General features: G+C 46.5%; 4 protein-coding genes and 1 long non-coding RNA gene across 5 annotated transcripts in view; 2 read left to right on the forward strand and 3 right to left on the reverse strand.

Moving 5' to 3' along the window:
* The window catches only part of LOC101783140 (G-type lectin S-receptor-like serine/threonine-protein kinase At2g19130), a 4,098-nt gene extending 1,099 nt beyond the window's left edge, over positions 1-2,999 (reverse strand). Inside the window, exons 1-2 of the mRNA XM_004970798.2 lie at positions 2,459-2,999; positions 43-1,495 (exon numbers count right to left, since the gene is read on the reverse strand). Coding sequence (XP_004970855.1) covers positions 43-1,495; positions 2,459-2,645 — 1,640 coding nt within the window. The 5' untranslated portion in view covers positions 2,646-2,999. The remainder of the gene's footprint in view (positions 1-42; positions 1,496-2,458) is intronic.
* A 1,465-nt stretch (positions 3,000-4,464) lies between these two features.
* LOC111257410 lies at positions 4,465-5,890 on the reverse strand. The gene is made up of 3 exons (XR_002677899.1): positions 5,326-5,890; positions 5,087-5,189; positions 4,465-5,003 (listed from the first exon to the last, which is right to left on the reverse strand). It is a non-coding gene; the product is annotated as an uncharacterized LOC111257410 (long non-coding RNA).
* On the forward strand, positions 5,368-8,470 carry LOC101783797 (G-type lectin S-receptor-like serine/threonine-protein kinase At2g19130). Its single transcript, XM_012845756.2, has 2 exons — positions 5,368-5,537; positions 5,868-8,470. Exons 1-2 carry the CDS (start codon positions 5,368-5,370, stop codon positions 8,104-8,106), a joined length of 2,409 nt encoding a protein of 802 aa, XP_012701210.2. The 3' UTR covers positions 8,107-8,470.
* A 2,405-nt stretch (positions 8,471-10,875) lies between these two features.
* On the forward strand, positions 10,876-14,216 carry LOC101764223 (G-type lectin S-receptor-like serine/threonine-protein kinase At2g19130). The gene is made up of 2 exons (XM_022826525.1): positions 10,876-11,063; positions 11,849-14,216. The coding sequence occupies exons 1-2, from the start codon at positions 10,898-10,900 to the stop codon at positions 14,086-14,088; spliced, it is 2,406 nt and encodes an 801-aa protein (XP_022682260.1). The 5' UTR covers positions 10,876-10,897; the 3' UTR covers positions 14,089-14,216.
* Positions 14,217-14,876: 660 nt separating this feature from the next.
* LOC105914462 (rho GTPase-activating protein 2-like) lies at positions 14,877-16,624 on the reverse strand. The gene is made up of 2 exons (XM_012846182.2): positions 15,642-16,624; positions 14,877-15,216 (listed from the first exon to the last, which is right to left on the reverse strand). Exons 1-2 carry the CDS (start codon positions 16,010-16,012, stop codon positions 15,072-15,074), a joined length of 516 nt encoding a protein of 171 aa, XP_012701636.2. The 5' UTR covers positions 16,013-16,624; the 3' UTR covers positions 14,877-15,071.
* Between the last annotated feature and the right edge of the window lie 627 nt (positions 16,625-17,251).

Consider the following 17,251-nt stretch of genomic DNA (forward strand, 5'->3'; position numbering starts at 1 on the left):
GAGTACATGTTGAGATTACGGCGCGACGTCACCGCTTCATCCCCCTGCCGAACGCCTTCAAGCTTCTTGACCGCGACGGGCGTCGCGTCAGGCAGAGAACCTTTGAACACCGACCCGAACGCGCCGCCGCCGAGCTTCTCGGTGAAGTTCTTGGTCACGAATTGCAAGTCGCGGTACGTGAACGCCATGAGGGATCCTTCGACTCTCCTCAGCGACTTGATCCTTCTGCTTCTCAGGATGAGGATTGTGGCCAGAACGATGGCGGCGACCGCGGCGACGGACCCCGCGGCGGCGAGCCCGATGACCAGCTTCCTGGCGTTCCCGGTGCCTGAGAACTCGGACGCCGCCAGACGGATCGAGATGCTGCTGCCGCCACCGCTGGCCGTCGTGTCTTGGAGGTTGATGAGGTCCCCGTACCACAGCGAGCAGCCGCCGCCGCCAGTGTAAGAGTACGCGGTGCAGGAGCAGTTGCCGAGGCACGCGAGCTCGCAGTCACGAGCACTCGCCGCCGCCGCGCTCCGCGCGCTGCTCGGCAGCCTCGCGTCGTCCATCGTGTAGAACCTGTCGTCGTCGTTCTTGCTGTTCTTCTGGTGCTGCCCGTCTCGATCGCTGCATGCGAGGCCGGCGTTCCTGGCGCAGCCGGCGGTGTGGTCGTTCTGCAGCCACTCGCCGGGCCGCCGCTGGCTGAATCCCCGGGGGCAGCTGCAGGACGGCAGGGCGTTCTCGGTGCAGACGCCGAAGGGCCCGCAGACGGCGTAGACGTCACACTGCTTCTTGGGCTCCGACCAGAAGAGCATCCACTCCTTGGCGGCCTCCACCCACGTCAGGAACTTGATCTGCCCCGTGACGTCGAAGAGGAACCGCGTGACCACGGACTCGTCGGTGACGTCGTAGACGAAGTAGCTCTCGTCGGCGCCGTCGACGTAGCCGAAGGTGTACTTGGACAGCGGCGACGCGTCGGTGGGCGTCATCTCCGGCACGGCGGTGAACGCGTGGCCCGTCCAGTTGCCGCTGCTCCAGTACTGCTCGCCGCCGTTCCATTTGAGCAGGTACTGGCTGGAGCCGCCAGGGTCGAGCTCGAGCGAGAACGGGCTCGGCGACGGGTCGTTGTAGCCCTTCCACGCGACGAGTTGCGTGACCTCGCCGGTTCGCTTGTTCCGGCCGAGCTTCCCGCCGGGGAGCCACGTGTCGCCGAAGTGGTCGAAGCTCTGCCACCGCACGGCGGAGGTGTTGGACGCGTCCGCCAGCACGAGGTTGCCGGTGTCGAGGATGACGCCCACCGTAGTGGAGTTGGAGGCGACGACGCCGGTCACGTTGGTTGACCAGACGGTGGACCTCCGGTGATCCAGGATGACCATGTTGCCGTCGCTCGCGATGGAAAGCTGGGAGGACGCCGGGTCGGTGATCGCCGCCTCCCGGTTCGCCACCCACACCGTGGTGTGCAACGAGATTTGGTTGTACCAGATGCCCAGGTACCAATGATCTGACGAGTTGTCTGTTGCGCACAGAAGAAGAGTCAATTACATGATGATCCATGCACCGTTTTTTTTTTTAAAAAAAATTTAAATTCATCATCACACTTGTCCATCAGGAGTAGTTGTCAATTTTGGTTGAGGCCGATTTTCTCGGAGCAAAGAGCGCGTGGGTCACTTTGCGCCAAAAAAAGACTTTGAAAAGGTCAAGTACTAAATCCGCATGATCGGGAAGAACATTAAAATATGAACACGGCCAGGTGCGATTCCAGAAAAGAAGATGCTTTCATCAGTTGATTAGCAGGTCTTCACGCTAGCTGTTGGTCACTCTTTGCCTACCTTGCTCTTCTTTCCTGATACGTGACAATCGGCTGGATGTGACTTCAGGTTCGGAAAAAAGTTAGCAGTGACCAGTGACTAAGTGAGGCGTTTCCATGGTGAATCTTATCATAACACTGGACGGAAGAAACGTGCCTTTCTGCCATGGATTTTCCCCGTGTTGCTTTCTTGATTCGTTGTTTATTTCATAGTTCAAATGTTAGTATCTAGGCCTACATGTATATTTGTTTATTATCAAGAAAAACAATACAAGTTCTTATCAAGACAAATACCAAGTTACCCACTGAAAGCAAAACAAAAAAAAAAACAGTCCTGCTCCAGTTAATTGTGCTCTTGTATATGGCTTAAACTGACTGACATGCTCGGGGAAGTATTTGGATTTTGAAGTTGCATCTAGTACCTAAGAGTTATGTAGTACTCGATCATATGTAATGAGCAAATAAAAAGGGTGATCATTAGCTTATTTTTCGTTCAGTGTGTGTTGCACGTACCGACAGAAATTTTCACTTCAATAAAAAACAACAAATTTGTTTAGATATAGATACAGAGAAGAGTATCAAAGCTGAGCTTCACGCCAAAAAAGACAGCAAAAATCCGCAGTTGTACGGATGCAGCTGGGAGCAAAAAGCCATAGCAAAAGGTAGTACCTGGCTGGAAGAAGCCGAGCCTGAACTTGCCACGCTTGGACACCAGGCTGTCCCCGCCGGACAGCGGCCGGCCGGCGGCGACGGTGTCGCCGGCTTGCGACGGAGCTCCCTGCAGCAGAAGCACGAAGCCGAGGAGGAGGGGAAGAAGAACACATGCCGGAGCCGACCTTCCACGGGGAGCCGCCATTGCTGCAGCCTCCAAGGTCGAAGGGACAACCGAGAATACCGAACAGAAACGGAAAGGGATCAGAGTCTCAGCGCCAAGCAACTAGTAGTAGGTGGCGGCTAATGAGCGGGCACTCGAATGCGACGCGGGGACGGGGGTGGAGAAAGCGAGAGGGAATGAAAAAGAGACGGCCCTCGCCCGACCGGTGGTCTCTGGTCACGTACATGGCGTCGCCGCGACGCTGCTGTGGGGAGAAGGGCGACGGCAAGCGACCGCGGCCGGGGGGCTTAAATGCGGCCATCGTACGGGGGCGGAGGAGTAGCCCCGGCCCCGTCGGCACGCCGCGCGCCCGCGCACGCCACCATCCTACGTCTCCACATGCTTTGACGCTTCACGGTGTGAAGCTAATGAAATCCTCCATGTGCAGCGCGATCCATCGGGCCGCGGCCAGGTGGAAAATCACAGCTGGTTCACATCGTAGCACGGTACGTGTACCGGACAGTAGGATCAGGACCGGCACCATGCGTTCCTGTAGCAAACGACGAGCTCGATGGGATGGGCCGTCATTAACGCGAGTGGGGGCGCGCCGGCCTCTGTACCGGCGGCTTTGCAGGCAGGACGCGGGCATTAACGAGCCAACGGCGATGCGCCACCACCGAACGAACTCCCGCCGGGTTCGCTGGTGTCGCGCTCGTCGCCGCTCGCACAGCGCCCCTGCCCCCTGGTGGCGTGGTGGGCTGCCGCGACCGGTGCCTGGCGGCAACGGAGAGTTCAGTGCGGCACAGCGCAGCGGGACGGAGGGCATGTGGGATGTGGGCGCCCATCAATGCCGGGCGGGGAGCGCGACCGCGACGCGAGCCCCCGGGGGCCGGGGCGGCTACCTGAGACAACAGAACAGAACCGTGAGCCCGTGACTCGCGGTCGTCTTTGTTCTCTTCTCGTCGTCGTCGTCGTCTCCGGCCGGCCAACCTCGCCGTCGCCGTGGCCATCGTCAAACTTGAGGTGCCAACGGGCCCCGCGCTAGTTTTAACTTTCTTGGCCCCAATCATGCGGGATTCTTTTGCTCTTTCTCTGCGGCTCACGCGGTTAAAAAAATCACAACCCCTGTCCACACTGCGCCAGTGCGTCCTACGGCAGCGTGACAGTGTCATGTACTACTCAGGTGCGATCTTTTTCTCTGCCGACTGTGTCGTACCGTCGTATGTAGGAGTGAGACCTAACTCAACTGTGGTTCGTTTAAGAAGACACGACTGCAGGTGTACGGCCGAATCACATGTGATCGGTAGTGCTTCTAATCACACTCACATGAGTACGCTTCAAGAGCACTAGTATGCGCAATTGGCGTTATGGCAGCGTACGGGCCTTGGACAACAGCGTGATAGAACGTGACTAGTGGGTAAGGTGCTCGTGTTTCGTAGCTAACGGAAATGATTCAAGTCCAACTACCTGCACGTGTGGTTGTAAGGCTCTCGTGTTTCGTAGCTAAAGGGGATATTCTTTTTTTTTAGAGGATGAGGGGATATTCTTTTTTTTTAGAGGATGAGGGGATATTCTTACGAGTCCAGGTCGCCTGAAGAGAACCATATGGCCCACTGGTCTCGTACCGAAGCCCACGGATCTCTCACAAAATGAAGAAGGCCAACTTGTAGGGAACGAGAGGCCCATTAGAGGTGCAAAATGCGCAGAGCGGTTCCTTTGGCACCTGAAACCGGTCGGCCTAGCAGATCCTTTTGAAAACAGACAATGTCTAAAGGCAAATAAATATTTATTCGAAAAAAAGGCAAATCAACATCTGATATCCATGGAGGACACAAAATCAATCTATTTGGGCGGCAGAGGCTGATACGAAAAGCACTAAACTTCTGAAGGAAAATTGACATAGGATGGCCAGAGCAAACAGACAAGTTTGCTGAATGGCAGATGCGATTACGGATTACCTAATGATGGAGCAGAGAAGCAAACAGTGGTGTCAAAGGTTCATATGACTGTCGACCTGTCTGCTCCAAATTTCGACAAAAATCCATCTAGGTGTCAAAGGTTCACAACTTCATATGACTAATTTGCGCTAATTCCAGAACATAGACGGAACGAGAATCAAACCCAATAGGGGAAGTCGCGATGACCAAAAACCAGATGAGTCAACAAATTGCAGTTGTGACTTGTTGACTTTGAACCTCGCAGGCTCGCAGTCGCAGCGAACCCGTCAAGTGGCCGAGCTGCTGCCTGAACGTTGGTCATCAAATCATCTTGGGACTTGGGGGTACCACCATCCCTTGTCATGGAGTGGAGATTCAGCGACACACTATGCTCTTAATGTTTATTAAAGCCTTACCGGCACCATAATTCGCAGCTTCTTTACCAACTCAACGATTCTCAGAGCTGGAGAATAAAGACACAATACAAGTCAGCCTGGATAGCATAAACCTTAATTGATATAACCAGAATTATTACTGAAAGCTGACCTTGTTCAGAATATAGCATTGTTGACTGAAATGTACATCCAACAAAAGGGCCTTTTCTTACTAACGGCTTCAACATCAGGAGAGCGTCACAGCATGGATTTAACTAGAGAGGAAGAGGACAGGAATGCGTACAAAAGTCAGATTAATGCTATGATTAACATGAGGAGCTTCACATATAAACATCCAATCATCCAATGTGCTGCTGAACTATGAGTTCATAGCAAGTAGCCTTTTCTCACCTGGAAACTGAAGACCATCCTTTTTTCCCTTTGATTTCTTGTATGGCTACCTGGCTTTCTTCATGCACCATATCCTTACTTTTACTTCTAATTTCTCTCCAACAGTCTCCATTGCATGCCTCCGATACCCTCACTTCGAACCAGCAGCTCTCCGGGAACCAGAAGCTGATCTCTCGGGATGGCAATTTTGCACTGGGATTCTTTCAGCCTGCAGGTGAGTCTTAAATGAAAACACACATATGTTAGACATACAGATGAACTAACTGTGAAGTTTTCGAAGGGATTCTTTTTCCCAGAAAGCAATCAGTAGAGATTAGAGAAGCACTAAAGTGATTTGTACACATAATATAGATCAGTAGAGAATCAGTAAAGTGATTTACACACAACATAGAATTTCATGTTCAAGTTCCAATCTTATAAATACTAGAAAAGACAGTAAACCTTCCATGGTGATCTCTGAATTAGAATGCAAGGAGTTAATTTTTTCGTAGCATCATTGGTTGATGAATTATGATCTGACAGTTCTCCTATACTGCATTTGTGGCTGAAGGATCCAATGGCAGGTGGTACATAGGCATCTGGTATAATAAAATCCCAGAACAGACTATAGTGTGGGTGGCGAACAGAGAGAAACCAGTCTCTGATCCAGTCTCATCAAGCCTAACAATCTCAGATGATGGTAACTTCATTCTCCTGGCTAACCACTCTAAATCCCCCCTCTGGTCTACCAATATTAAGAACAACACAGCTGCTAGTTCAACAGTTGCTGTGCTCCTCGGCAATGGCAACCTTTTAGTCAGACATGAGTCTAATGCCTCTGCTGTGTTATGGCAAAGTTTTGATGATTTCACAGACACATGGCTCCCAGGAAACAAGCTCAGCCGCAACAAAAAAACCGGTGTGATCAAACGGATGATATCTTGGAAAGACCGAGGTGACCCAGCACCAGGGTTGTTCTCCATTCAGTTGGATCCTAATGGTTCAAAGCAATATATTCTCCAATGGAATAGCTCGGAAGTGTACTGGACTACTGGCAATTGGACTAACAATGGATTCAGTGGTGTGCCAGAGATGTCACCTGTCAATCCCTATCCCAGCTCAAGGTTTTTGTTCCAGTTTGTTGACAATGATGAAGAGGCATATTTCACGTACAATATTAAGAATGATGCATTAATATTTACAAGAACTATTATTGATGTGTCAGGCCTGTTTCAGACTTTGGTTTGGGCAGAGGCACAGCAAGCATGGGCAAACTCTTTCACGAAACCAAAAGCTAAGTGCAGTGTTTATGGTGTGTGTGGGGAATACAGCAAGTGCAGAGAGAATGCTGCTTCACCATGCAGTTGCCTCAAGGGCTTCAGCGAGAATCACCCAAACAACTGGAAACTAGATGACCAGACAGCAGGCTGTAGGAGAAACATACCGCTACAGTGTGCCAACAATGGCTCAATGAAGGCAAAGCATGATAGATTCTACACTATTGATAGTGTGAAGTTGCCAGATAATGCACACATCACCGATGCAACCAATGTTCATGACTGCGAGTTGATTTGCCTGAACAACTGCTCTTGCTTGGCTTACTCTCATAATGGCACTTGCTTGGTTTGGTACAACCATTTGATGAATCTTCAAGATAATATTGATACATCAAGTGATAGTATCTTTATTAGAGTGGCTGCATCAGAACTATCCAACTCGGGAAATAAAAAGTTGTGGCTTATTGGGATCATCATCGGTGGATTTACTGTTCTAAGTTTTGGAGTGGCCATTTTATATTTTCTCCATAGAAGAAGAGCAATAATTAATGGTTTAAATCATGATAACGGGTCTTTGATCAGTTTCAAATACAGTAATTTGCAACTCCTGACAAGAAATTTCTCAGAGGTGTTGGGTGCAGGGTCTTTCGGCTCTGTATTCAAAGGGGTTGTATCAGACACCACAGCAGTGGCAGTCAAAAAACTTGAGGGCTTTCATCAGGGGGAGAAGCAATTCAGGGCAGAGGTGAGCACGTTAGGAAATATTCATCACATTAACTTGATTCGCCTGCTTGGATTTTGTTCTGAAGGAGCGAAGAGATTGCTTGTCTATGAGTATATGCCCAATGGTTCACTTGATAAACACTTGTTTGGTAGTAGCTCTACCACTTTGAGTTGGAAAATAAGGTATCAAATTGCTGCAGGGATTGCCAAGGGTTTGGCTTATCTGCATGAGGAATGTCGGGATTGCATCATACACTGTGATATCAAGCCAGAAAATATATTGTTGGATGATTCATTTGTTCCAAAAGTGGCAGACTTTGGATTGGCAAAATTACTAGGTCGGAATTTTAGCAGAGTTTTGACATCTATGAGAGGCACAGTAGGATATCTTGCACCAGAATGGATAAGTGGTGAAGCCATCACGACAAAGGCAGATGTCTTCAGCTACGGAATGATGCTTTTTGAGATCATTTCTGGAAGGAGGAATCTGGAGCATAAGGAGACAACCATGGAAACATTTTTTCCCATGTTGGTTGCAAGGAAGCTTCTTGAAGGAGAAGTGCAGGCACTGTTGGGCGAAGGATTGATCAATGGTGTAAATGAAAGAGAGCTAGAAAGAGCATGCAAGGTTGCTTGCTGGTGCGTTCAAGGTAATGAAAGTTCCAGACCAACAATGGGGGAAATTGTAAAAATTCTGGAAGGGGTGATAGATGTTGGAATGCCACCGGTTCCAAGGTATCTTGAAGTTCTCTGTGAAGGTTCAGAGAATGCGAAATTCTTTTCCTATGAAGCAGCTAAGTGAATAGTTTAGGAAAAATATGTTTTCTAAATACATATGAGTGTGATCCTATACTGTAATTTTGACGAGTGCAGTGTGAAGCCCCCTTAAGTGAACCCATCCGGAGTCCTGACAATGATTTGGGAAACAAAATAAATCAAAGGCTGGCTCATTCGGTTTTTCTACTTGTGCCACCAGATCACCTTTGTCCCTCTACTTTTAAAATGCTCAAATTGGTTCCACCTCGTTTACAATGTTTTTTCCCCGAAAGATTTGGGCCATTGTGTCTGGCGTGCGGCGTGTATTGCTAAGAAGAGAATTGACCCAGTTTATAAGGAAAACAGAGTCCAAAAACCATACATTACCCACTACCTACAACTACCAACCAGTTTACAGTTTTTCTTGAACTGCATGTAATCTGACATGGCATCCTGTACAGTAGACACGGGTTGGATGCTGCTAGCTCAATGAAATCTTCGTCCAAATTTCTCGCCCCAAAAAATTCCAATGTAATGCCAGTTCTGCAGCTTGGGTTGCAGTGGCAAAGCCAGGATTCAAACACATCCCGAGCTGAAAACTAACCGGCTAAATACAAATGCTTTAAACAGAAGAGCATAAATGTGCGTTTAAATATAAGTTTGAACTCATCGATTAACAATCGTAACAGAACAGATAAAACTTGACAGCAGCTACCAAAAGAAAGGTTACGACAGATCCCACATTGCGAGATTTATCCTACATATCCCAGACAGTAATCCCTAGCAAACACATCACAATCAGACACTATCACACATTATATTCGAGCGCTTCGTATCACAGATTTCAAAGGCTAGGGTGACTTATCCTGTTACCCAGGAGACACGGCACGACGATGTTGAATTGCTGATGGTTCGCAAGGAACGATGCAGCCATGAAGAACCGATGCAGCGCCTGCGGCGAAGGAGAGGCCAGGAGGGGCAGGCCGACGACCGTCGGACGCGGGGGCCGAGGGAAACGCGGGGCCAGGAGTCGGGACGGGTCGACCGGGAGGGAGGGGAGATTTCAGCGGTGGCACGGTCAGGCGGACAGCCGCAGTGGTGCGCCGGAGTCGGAGCCGTGGAGCCCGCAAGGCGCAAGCGACGGGGAGAGACGACAGGTGGGTGGGGTCCTGGAGCGTCCGATTTTTTGATGGGCTGTGTTGCTTCTGTCCTACTGGGCTAACTATCAGTGTGGGCTTCATGGGCTGGCGCTTGCTGCTTCGAATTCGATCCACAGAAAACATTGCACGGGTATCATAGGATTGTTGATCCTCTCCATATTTTGAAAGAATGTATTTTCTGTTTAATCTCGATTTTCAAAGTTCCATTCCAATGCATCGCTTCTTTTTTATCTCCTCTCACTTAGAACATTCACCTCTAAGATTCATGCATTTCTCCTATGATGCATCCAGATAACCCATATGAACAATGATCTCCTGTTTATAGGATTAGGGAGCTAGACACTTGCAACGTTTCATTTTTCGTAGCTGGTTTGAGAATTGAGAAAACTCGCATACCAAGGAGGCCTCTAACCTCGTAGATGAATTTTAGGTAGGATTAAAAAGTAGACGTGTAACCACTGAACCATGTAAAAAGAAACTAAAACAGCTGACTTTTTTTTTGAAAGGGAAACAGGCAGGAGTTCTGCCGTTCCATATAGTAACAAAGAAGAGAAGCATAGTTTGACCAAACAAAGATGGACCAAGGCCCAAAATAACAAGACAGGAAAGAAACCAAAAAAATGCTGAAGGTCAGCTCATCTGAGAAAGGACGCTAGGCATCAACTCCCTGAAGCATCTGGCGCCCGCCAAGCACCACTACTAGACCAGATGGGAAGAAGATTCATATGACTGGCACTAATAATTCTAGAACGGAAAGCAGATGGAAAGATAAGTGAAGAAAATCCGACGTCCAGACCACCAGACCAGTGGAATTTGGTGCGGAGCAAGCCAATGACAGAAGCAGTAAACGGAGGACAAACCCGTAATTGCCCATTGTGGCTGCCTGACCGTTGAATGCACAGTCTGGCCACGACAAGTCATCCACAGAAATTTCTGACACCACTACTTGTCCTTTGATCGTCTTTCTGGCCCTATTTTCCCTTTACCGATTCAACGGTTAGGGTGCGTTTGGATCTTTAGTCACATCGAATATTCGAAGATTAATTAGGAGGACTAAATATGAGCTAATTATAAAACTAATTATACAGATGGAGGCTAATTCACGAGACTAATCTATTAAGCCTAATTAATCCATCATTAGCACATGTTTACTGTAGCATCACATTGTCAAATCATGAACTAATTAGACTTAATAGATTCGTCTCGCAAATTAGTCTCCATCTGTGCAATTAGTTTTGTAGTGAGTCTATGTTTAATACTCCTAATTTGTATCTAAACATTCGATGTGATAGGAATTTTAGGAGGTGTTAAAGAACAAACACCCCCTTAGAGTGAAGACATACTGCAAGTCCCGTTCGTAATGATCACTGGCCAGAATTAACTGACAAATAGAATAATATGACTGAAACTGGACGGCGGTGGAGACATCAGAGGCCGTTCAAAGATGAATCTAGAAAACTCAAGCCAGACAAACAACGGCTTCAAGCCTTCAACACGAGAAGGCGACACAGCACTGTACTTCCAACGAAAAACAACAACAAATACGCATGAAGTCAGATTAATGCTACGACTAACATGAGTAGGTGCGGCGCATATAAACAGCCAGTGTGTTTGTGGGTTCATAACAAGTTCTTTCCCACCTAAAAAACCAAAGCCTCTCTTCCTTGAATTTTGTGAATGGCGACCTCTCTTCCTTCATGCGCCCTATACTTACTTCTGCTGCTTTCTCTCCAACATCCATCTCAAGCCTCTGATACCCTCACCGCAAACCAGAAGCTCTCCGGGAACCAGAAGCTGATATCTCAGGACGGCAACTTTGCACTAGGATTCTTTCAGCCTGCAGGTGAGCTCTTTTACCAATCACAAATCTGTTGTGATATATAGCTATGCAAATGAACAAGATCCAAAACTGTAGGGAGCAAAAAATCCAAAAGGTTATCAGTGGAGAGAGCTGTGAAAGTGACACACACACACACACACACACACTGTACTATAGAATCTCACTTCGGACCAATGTTATCAGAATCTTTGATTGGAGTCGAATAAGCTGAACAAATCATGATCCTAGATTGAGAAGAGCAATCCCATACTAGGTAGAATCTTAACAAAAAATATGATCCAAGACAAAATGAGTACGATTTTAATCATAATTTATATTTGATTCTACAATATTCTTGTTAAAACTACAACGAACAGATCTACTGCATTTGCACTATATTATTGAAAAAAAGATTAAAAGTATGACTTAAAACATGAAAAAAAGCACTATATTATTGAAAAAAAGATTAAAAGTATGACTCAAAACATGAAAATATAATGCACACAGAAGTATGCATTATTCAGCCAATATTCATTTAACCATTTGCGCAGCCATCATATCAATGAGTGCAACTATAACTCTAAAAGGGTGCCATTATGAGTAGATAAATACTAACACCACCACTAAGAGATCACCCTACAATGAGATCCTAATGGTCCGATGATTTCAAGGTCACAAGTTTGAATACATTGTTTCCAAATCTATCAGTATTGGAAATATCAACAAAACTTTTCATGATGATTTCAGAATTAGTAGAATACATGCGGCATCGTCAGTTTTGTTATCTGACCTTAATTTTTCTTTCCTAGCTCTTGTAGGAGGATCAAATGACAAGTGGTACATAGGCATTTGGTACAACAAAATTCCAACTCAAACTATAGTGTGGGTGGCTAACAGAGGGAAACCAGTCTATGATCCAGTCTTGTCAAACCTAATCATCTCAGATGATGGAAATCTTGCTCTTTTAGCTAACCATTCTAAATCTCCAATGTGGTCTACCAATATTAGGAACCACATAGCTACCAGTTCCACAATGGCTGTGCTAAACAACTCTGGGAATCTTGTAGTCAAACATGATTCCAATAACTCAACTGTGCTGTGGCAAAGTTTCGATGATTTCACAGACACATGGCTCCCAGGAAACAAGCTCAGCCGCAACAAGAAAACTGGTGTGATAAAACGACTGGTCTCCTGGAAAGACCGTGGTGACCCAGCACTGGGACTGTTCTCCATTCAGTTGGATTCTAATGGCTCACCCCAATACATTCTCCAATGGAATAACTCAATAGTGTACTGGGAAAGTGGCAATTGGAGTGGCAACGCATACACTGGTGTGCCGGAATTGTCACCTTCCAATTCATATCCGAACTCAGGATATACATTCCAGTTTGTTGACAATGATGTGGAGACATACTTCACATACACTGTTAAGAATGATGCACAAACATTCACTAGGGGTATTGTCGATGTGTCAGGTTTGTTCCAAACTCTTGTATGGACAAATGTAACACAGGCATGGACTCCTTTTTTCACGCAACCAAAAGCTAAGTGCATCGTCTATGGAGTGTGTGGGGAAAACAGCAAGTGTAGTGAGAATGCTGCATCATCATGCAGCTGCCTCAAGGGCTTCACTGAAAAGTACCCAGAAAATTGGAAACTGGGTGATCATACAGCAGGCTGTAGGAGAAACGTCCCACTGAAATGTGGGAACAATGGCTCAATGAAGACGAAGCAAGATAGATTCTATGTGATCAATAGTGTGAAGTTGCCAGATGATGCACGCAGCATAGATGCAGCTGACGTTCGTGCCTGTGAGCTAACTTGCTTGAACAATTGCTCATGCATTGCTTACTCTTACGATGGTAGTTGTTGGGTTTGGTACAATCATTTGATGAATCTGCAAGATAATATTGGTGGGTCGATGTATAGTATCTCTATTAGATTAGGTGCATCAGAACTACCCAACTCGGGAACTAAGAAATGGCGGACCACTGCGATCATCATTAGTGGGCTTATTGTTCTAAGTTTTGGAGTGACCATATTATATTTTTCTCATAAAAGACGAAGACCCATAAGTGGTATAAATCATGGTGATGGGTCTTTGATCAGTTTCAAATACAGGGATTTGCAATTCATCACAAGAAACTTCTCAGAGAGATTGGGTGCAGGGTCTTTCGGATCTGTGTTCAAAGGGGTTCTACCAAATGCAACTATAGTAGCGGTAAAAAAGCTAGAGGGCTTTCATCAGGGGGACAAGCAATTCAGGGCAGAGGTGAGCACCATAGGAAATATTCATCACATGAACTTAATTCGACTGCTTGGATTTTGTTCTAAAGGACCAATGAGATTGCTTGTCTATGAGTATATGCCCAGTGGTTCACTTGATAAACACTTGTTTGGTAGTAGCTCTACCACTTTGAGTTGGAAAATAAGATATCAAATTGCTGCAGGGATTGCCAAGGGTTTGGCTTATCTGCATGAGGAATGTCGGGATTGCATCATACACTGTGATATCAAGCCAGAAAATATATTGTTGGATGATTCATTTGTTCCAAAAGTGGCAGACTTTGGGTTGGCAAAATTACTAGGTCGGAATTTTAGCAGAGTTTTGACGTCTATGAGAGGCACAGTAGGATATCTTGCACCAGAATGGATAAGTGGTGAAGCCATCACGACAAAGGCAGATGTCTTCAGCTACGGAATGATGCTTTTTGAGATCATATCAGGAAAGAGGAATCTGGAGCACACGGAGACAAGCATGGGAACATTTTTTCCTGTGTTGGTTGCGAAGAAGCTTCTTGAAGGACAAGTACAGACATTGTTTGGTTCTGAGATTTTCAATGCTGTGGGCGTAGAGCTAGAAAGGGCATGCAAGGTTGCTTGCTGGTGTGTTCAAGACAGTGAAAGTTCCAGACCAACAATGGGGGAAGTTGTCAAAATTCTGGAAGGTTTGTTAGATGTTGAAATGCCACCGGTCCCAAGGTATCTTGAAGTTCTTGCTGAAGGTTCAAAGAATGTGAAATTCTTTTCCGATGAACCAGCTAAGTGAATAGGTCACAAAAAGTATCTCTTCTATAAACATATTAATATGTTCCATAGTGTAAGTAACTATGATGGCTCAGGTGTAAAGCCCCTTACGATGAGTTGGGAAATAAAATAAAATCAAAGGTTGGCACATTTGTGTTCTACTTTTGCCACTCACATTTGTAATTGGTTCCGACTCCTTTATTTGAATCGCATGTAATCTGACAAGACACCCTAGATACTTGTGTTGACGCGAAAATGTGCCAATTTTGGTTGCCAACAACTTGGTTGGATGCTGCCTCTTTGGACTGGCGTGTTTTCTGAGGCCCAGCAGTATGCAGCAGAGGGAGAGAGAAGCTGACCCATGTACCTTTTAAATATATTGTTTGTAGTTGGTTATCACGTTAGTCTCACACACTTAAGGTCCCAGTTCGAACTTGGGCTCAGACAATTTTCTTTTGGGTATTTTTTTTCCGAAGTGCTACTCGTCTTCCCCTTCTGTTTGCAGCAAATTGGTTTTCTTCCTACTTTTAAATCTCATTGTTAATTCTAGATTAAAATGCAGCATGTGTTTTACATCTGTTTCTGGGCTCTTTCTTTTCGCTGAAGTTGCACGCCTTGGTCAAACAATGGAGCTGCAAGAGCATGCTGCCTTGATTGCTGCATTCTTTCCTCCTCCTTAATAGCACAAGCGCACAAGATCATGCATGCTACTAAAATATTTGCAGTTAAATGCATCAATAATCTCAGAATTCAGTCCTCCGTTGAAGTACGCCATTGCTTTAAATTCACTGCACACCTTACTGCTAAACTTAGCTCAAAATAGTAGCTTTGGACAGATTTGCTCCCTTGCTTAATGTTCTCCAAATGATACAATAGCTTTTTCTCAAAATATGGTGGAACAAACTCAGATCGCATACGCATCTTTAATTTTTCCCAAGATGTAACAAAATTTCTAACAAAGAGATGTTTCTAACAAAGAGATGCTGCCACCAACTACAAATATAGTCATGAAACTCCATAGTAGCTCGCTTTACTTCTAAACCTTTTGGAAATCTTCTCTAATGATAACAATTCCTCCATTTGCTCCTCCCACAAAATATACTCCTCCGGATCAGTGCTCCCGAGAATGGAAGTTCCACAAAATTTTGACCTGCCATGGTTAGTTTTAGAAATAATTTCCTACACTAACATGTGTATATATGGGGAAAATATGAACCCTCTCAACCTCACACTTCTTACTAATAGATGCTCTTACCCTTCCTCTGAGATGAGGGACTGATTACACTATGATAGAAGTGAACAACTCAACTGTGATGGTCAAGTGAATTCAAAATTCAGGAGTAATTGCACGAGTAGTAAATTTGTGGAACTTGGAAGGCTGTGTTTATCCTAGCAAATCTGAATTCTTGATATTGTCTCATTAAGTAGTAATCCAAGCTAGAACACGATGCCTAGTTGCTGATCAAAGATGTAAGTGGAAAATAAGTAACTTGCACGCAAGATAAATGGATCTTGATGCTACGTATATGGACCTAGCTAGCTAGCTTGATGATTATTATTAATAAGGATATATACCTTAACCAGCCCTGCCAGGCAATGCACGTCGACGCCGTCCGGAACGACGCCGGAGTTGTTGAGCTGGTCCCTCGCGCGCTGCTCCTGGGCTCCGTCGGCGGTGATCCTGAAGATGCCCTCCGCGGCGAGGCCGCCCTCTGGTCGTAGAGGCGGCGCTGCAGGTGGAGGAGGATGGTGAGGACGCTGTTCCCCCTGCCGTCGTAGGAGCACTGCATCGACTCCGTCGACACGCCGAGCACCGTCGTGCTCGCGCTCGGCGGTCGCCCCTCCACCTCGCGCTGCAGCTCCTCCGGCACGCCGCGGAACCCGTGTAATCGGTCGAACGTCACGTGCGCTACGTGACGGACGTCCGTTGGCCACCCGATCTCCATCGCCTGCTGCTGTTGGTTCTGCTCGCCGGCGGCGAGGCCCCCCTCGTCGTCGTCAACGCCGCCGCCCTGCGTCGATAGCGCGCGAGTCCACCACGACGCACGAAAGAGACCGATCGATGGGAGCAAGCAGTTGGTTGAGACTTGATGGAGACCGAGTCGCAGCAGGAAGCTAGGTAAGTTGTTGGTGGGGATCCATGCTTCTCTGCTGCTGCATCATACACGGTGAGAGAGACAGTTGCAGCGACGTGGGCGGCACCACTACGCCAACATAGGAGTATACTACAGTACATCATGCGGTGCCTTCTCTTCTAATACAAGATCTTTAATTCGTTCGTCGTCTCGATCCGGTCTATCTGTTGGAACTCTAGCCCGAGGATCGCTCTCTCTCTCGCCGAACAAAGGTAGAAGACGATGAACAGTAGATGTAATTTTTGGCGACGAACCCCGCGGCCGCCCGCACGGCCTGTATCTTAGCTGTTCTATTCACCTCAAAGGCTTGGAACACAGAACACAACGATTACATCCGGCTTTATAGCCTCACGCGCACAGGAGCTGTGCACCACCGATCTCTCAAGATTTTGACCTTTGAAATATGCTTCACGCACACAGGAAACCCCCATGATAGCAACTATATCAAACGTATTAATCTCTCAAGATTTTGACCTTTGAAATATGCTTCCTTTTCACCATGCATGGTGTTCATGTTTATCTCTTGCCCTCTTGTATATTAGCTTTCTTACTTGTTTATTGGCCCTGAAAAATCGCCACATCATATACCAAATACTGAAGATTTCAATGACCCTCCTGGAAAAATCCCAACAGTTTTTCCTCGAGACCTTTACCAAGGAGGGTGTAAAGCATTCAATTGATTATATAGTATCATAAGAAAATAACTCTCATCACCTGTCGAAAACAAAGAACAACATGAAAGAAAGTTGCCTTTGCTTTGACCTGGAGTCTTCCTCGACTGGTGAGTGGTGAGGCAAGGAAATCTCTTCTCAGAGTTCGTATAATACTCAGCTCTCCCATTCCCACGTGCAAGAAAACCTTCAGCACACATGGTTGAAGGACCCGTTTTTCAGTGCCATGCTTCTTGGCAAACTTCCTAGTGATGATCTGGATGGGTCCGATCCATCGTACAATCTCTTTTTCATGCTGAAAGTTCTTGAAGGGCTGAACCGTTTTTCGTATCAACTGTTGATGGATGAACTGATAAACAAATTTGCTGAAGGAACTCTA

The sequence above is a fragment of the Setaria italica genome, chromosome V, assembly GCF_000263155.2.
Source record: "Setaria italica strain Yugu1 chromosome V, Setaria_italica_v2.0, whole genome shotgun sequence".
NCBI classification, from domain to species: domain Eukaryota; kingdom Viridiplantae; phylum Streptophyta; class Magnoliopsida; order Poales; family Poaceae; genus Setaria; species Setaria italica.

Coding starts and splice junctions, on each gene's coding strand:
- LOC101764223 (XM_022826525.1), top strand. CDS start 10,898: ATGGCGACCTCTCTTCCTTCATGCGCCCTATACTTACTTCTGCTGCTT. Junction 11,064..11,848: donor AGGATTCTTTCAGCCTGCAG/GTGAGCTCTTTT, acceptor TTTCTTTCCTAG/CTCTTGTAGGAGGATCAAAT.
- LOC101783797 (XM_012845756.2), top strand. CDS start 5,368: ATGGCTACCTGGCTTTCTTCATGCACCATATCCTTACTTTTACTTCTA. Junction 5,538..5,867: donor CTGGGATTCTTTCAGCCTGC/AGGTGAGTCTTA, acceptor TACTGCATTTGT/GGCTGAAGGATCCAATGGCA.
- LOC105914462 (XM_012846182.2), bottom strand. CDS start 16,012: ATGGAGATCGGGTGGCCAACGGACGTCCGTCACGTAGCGCACGTGACG. Junction 15,217..15,641: donor GCCTGGCAGGGCTGGTTAAG/GTATATATCCTT, acceptor TAACCATGGCAG/GTCAAAATTTTGTGGAACTT.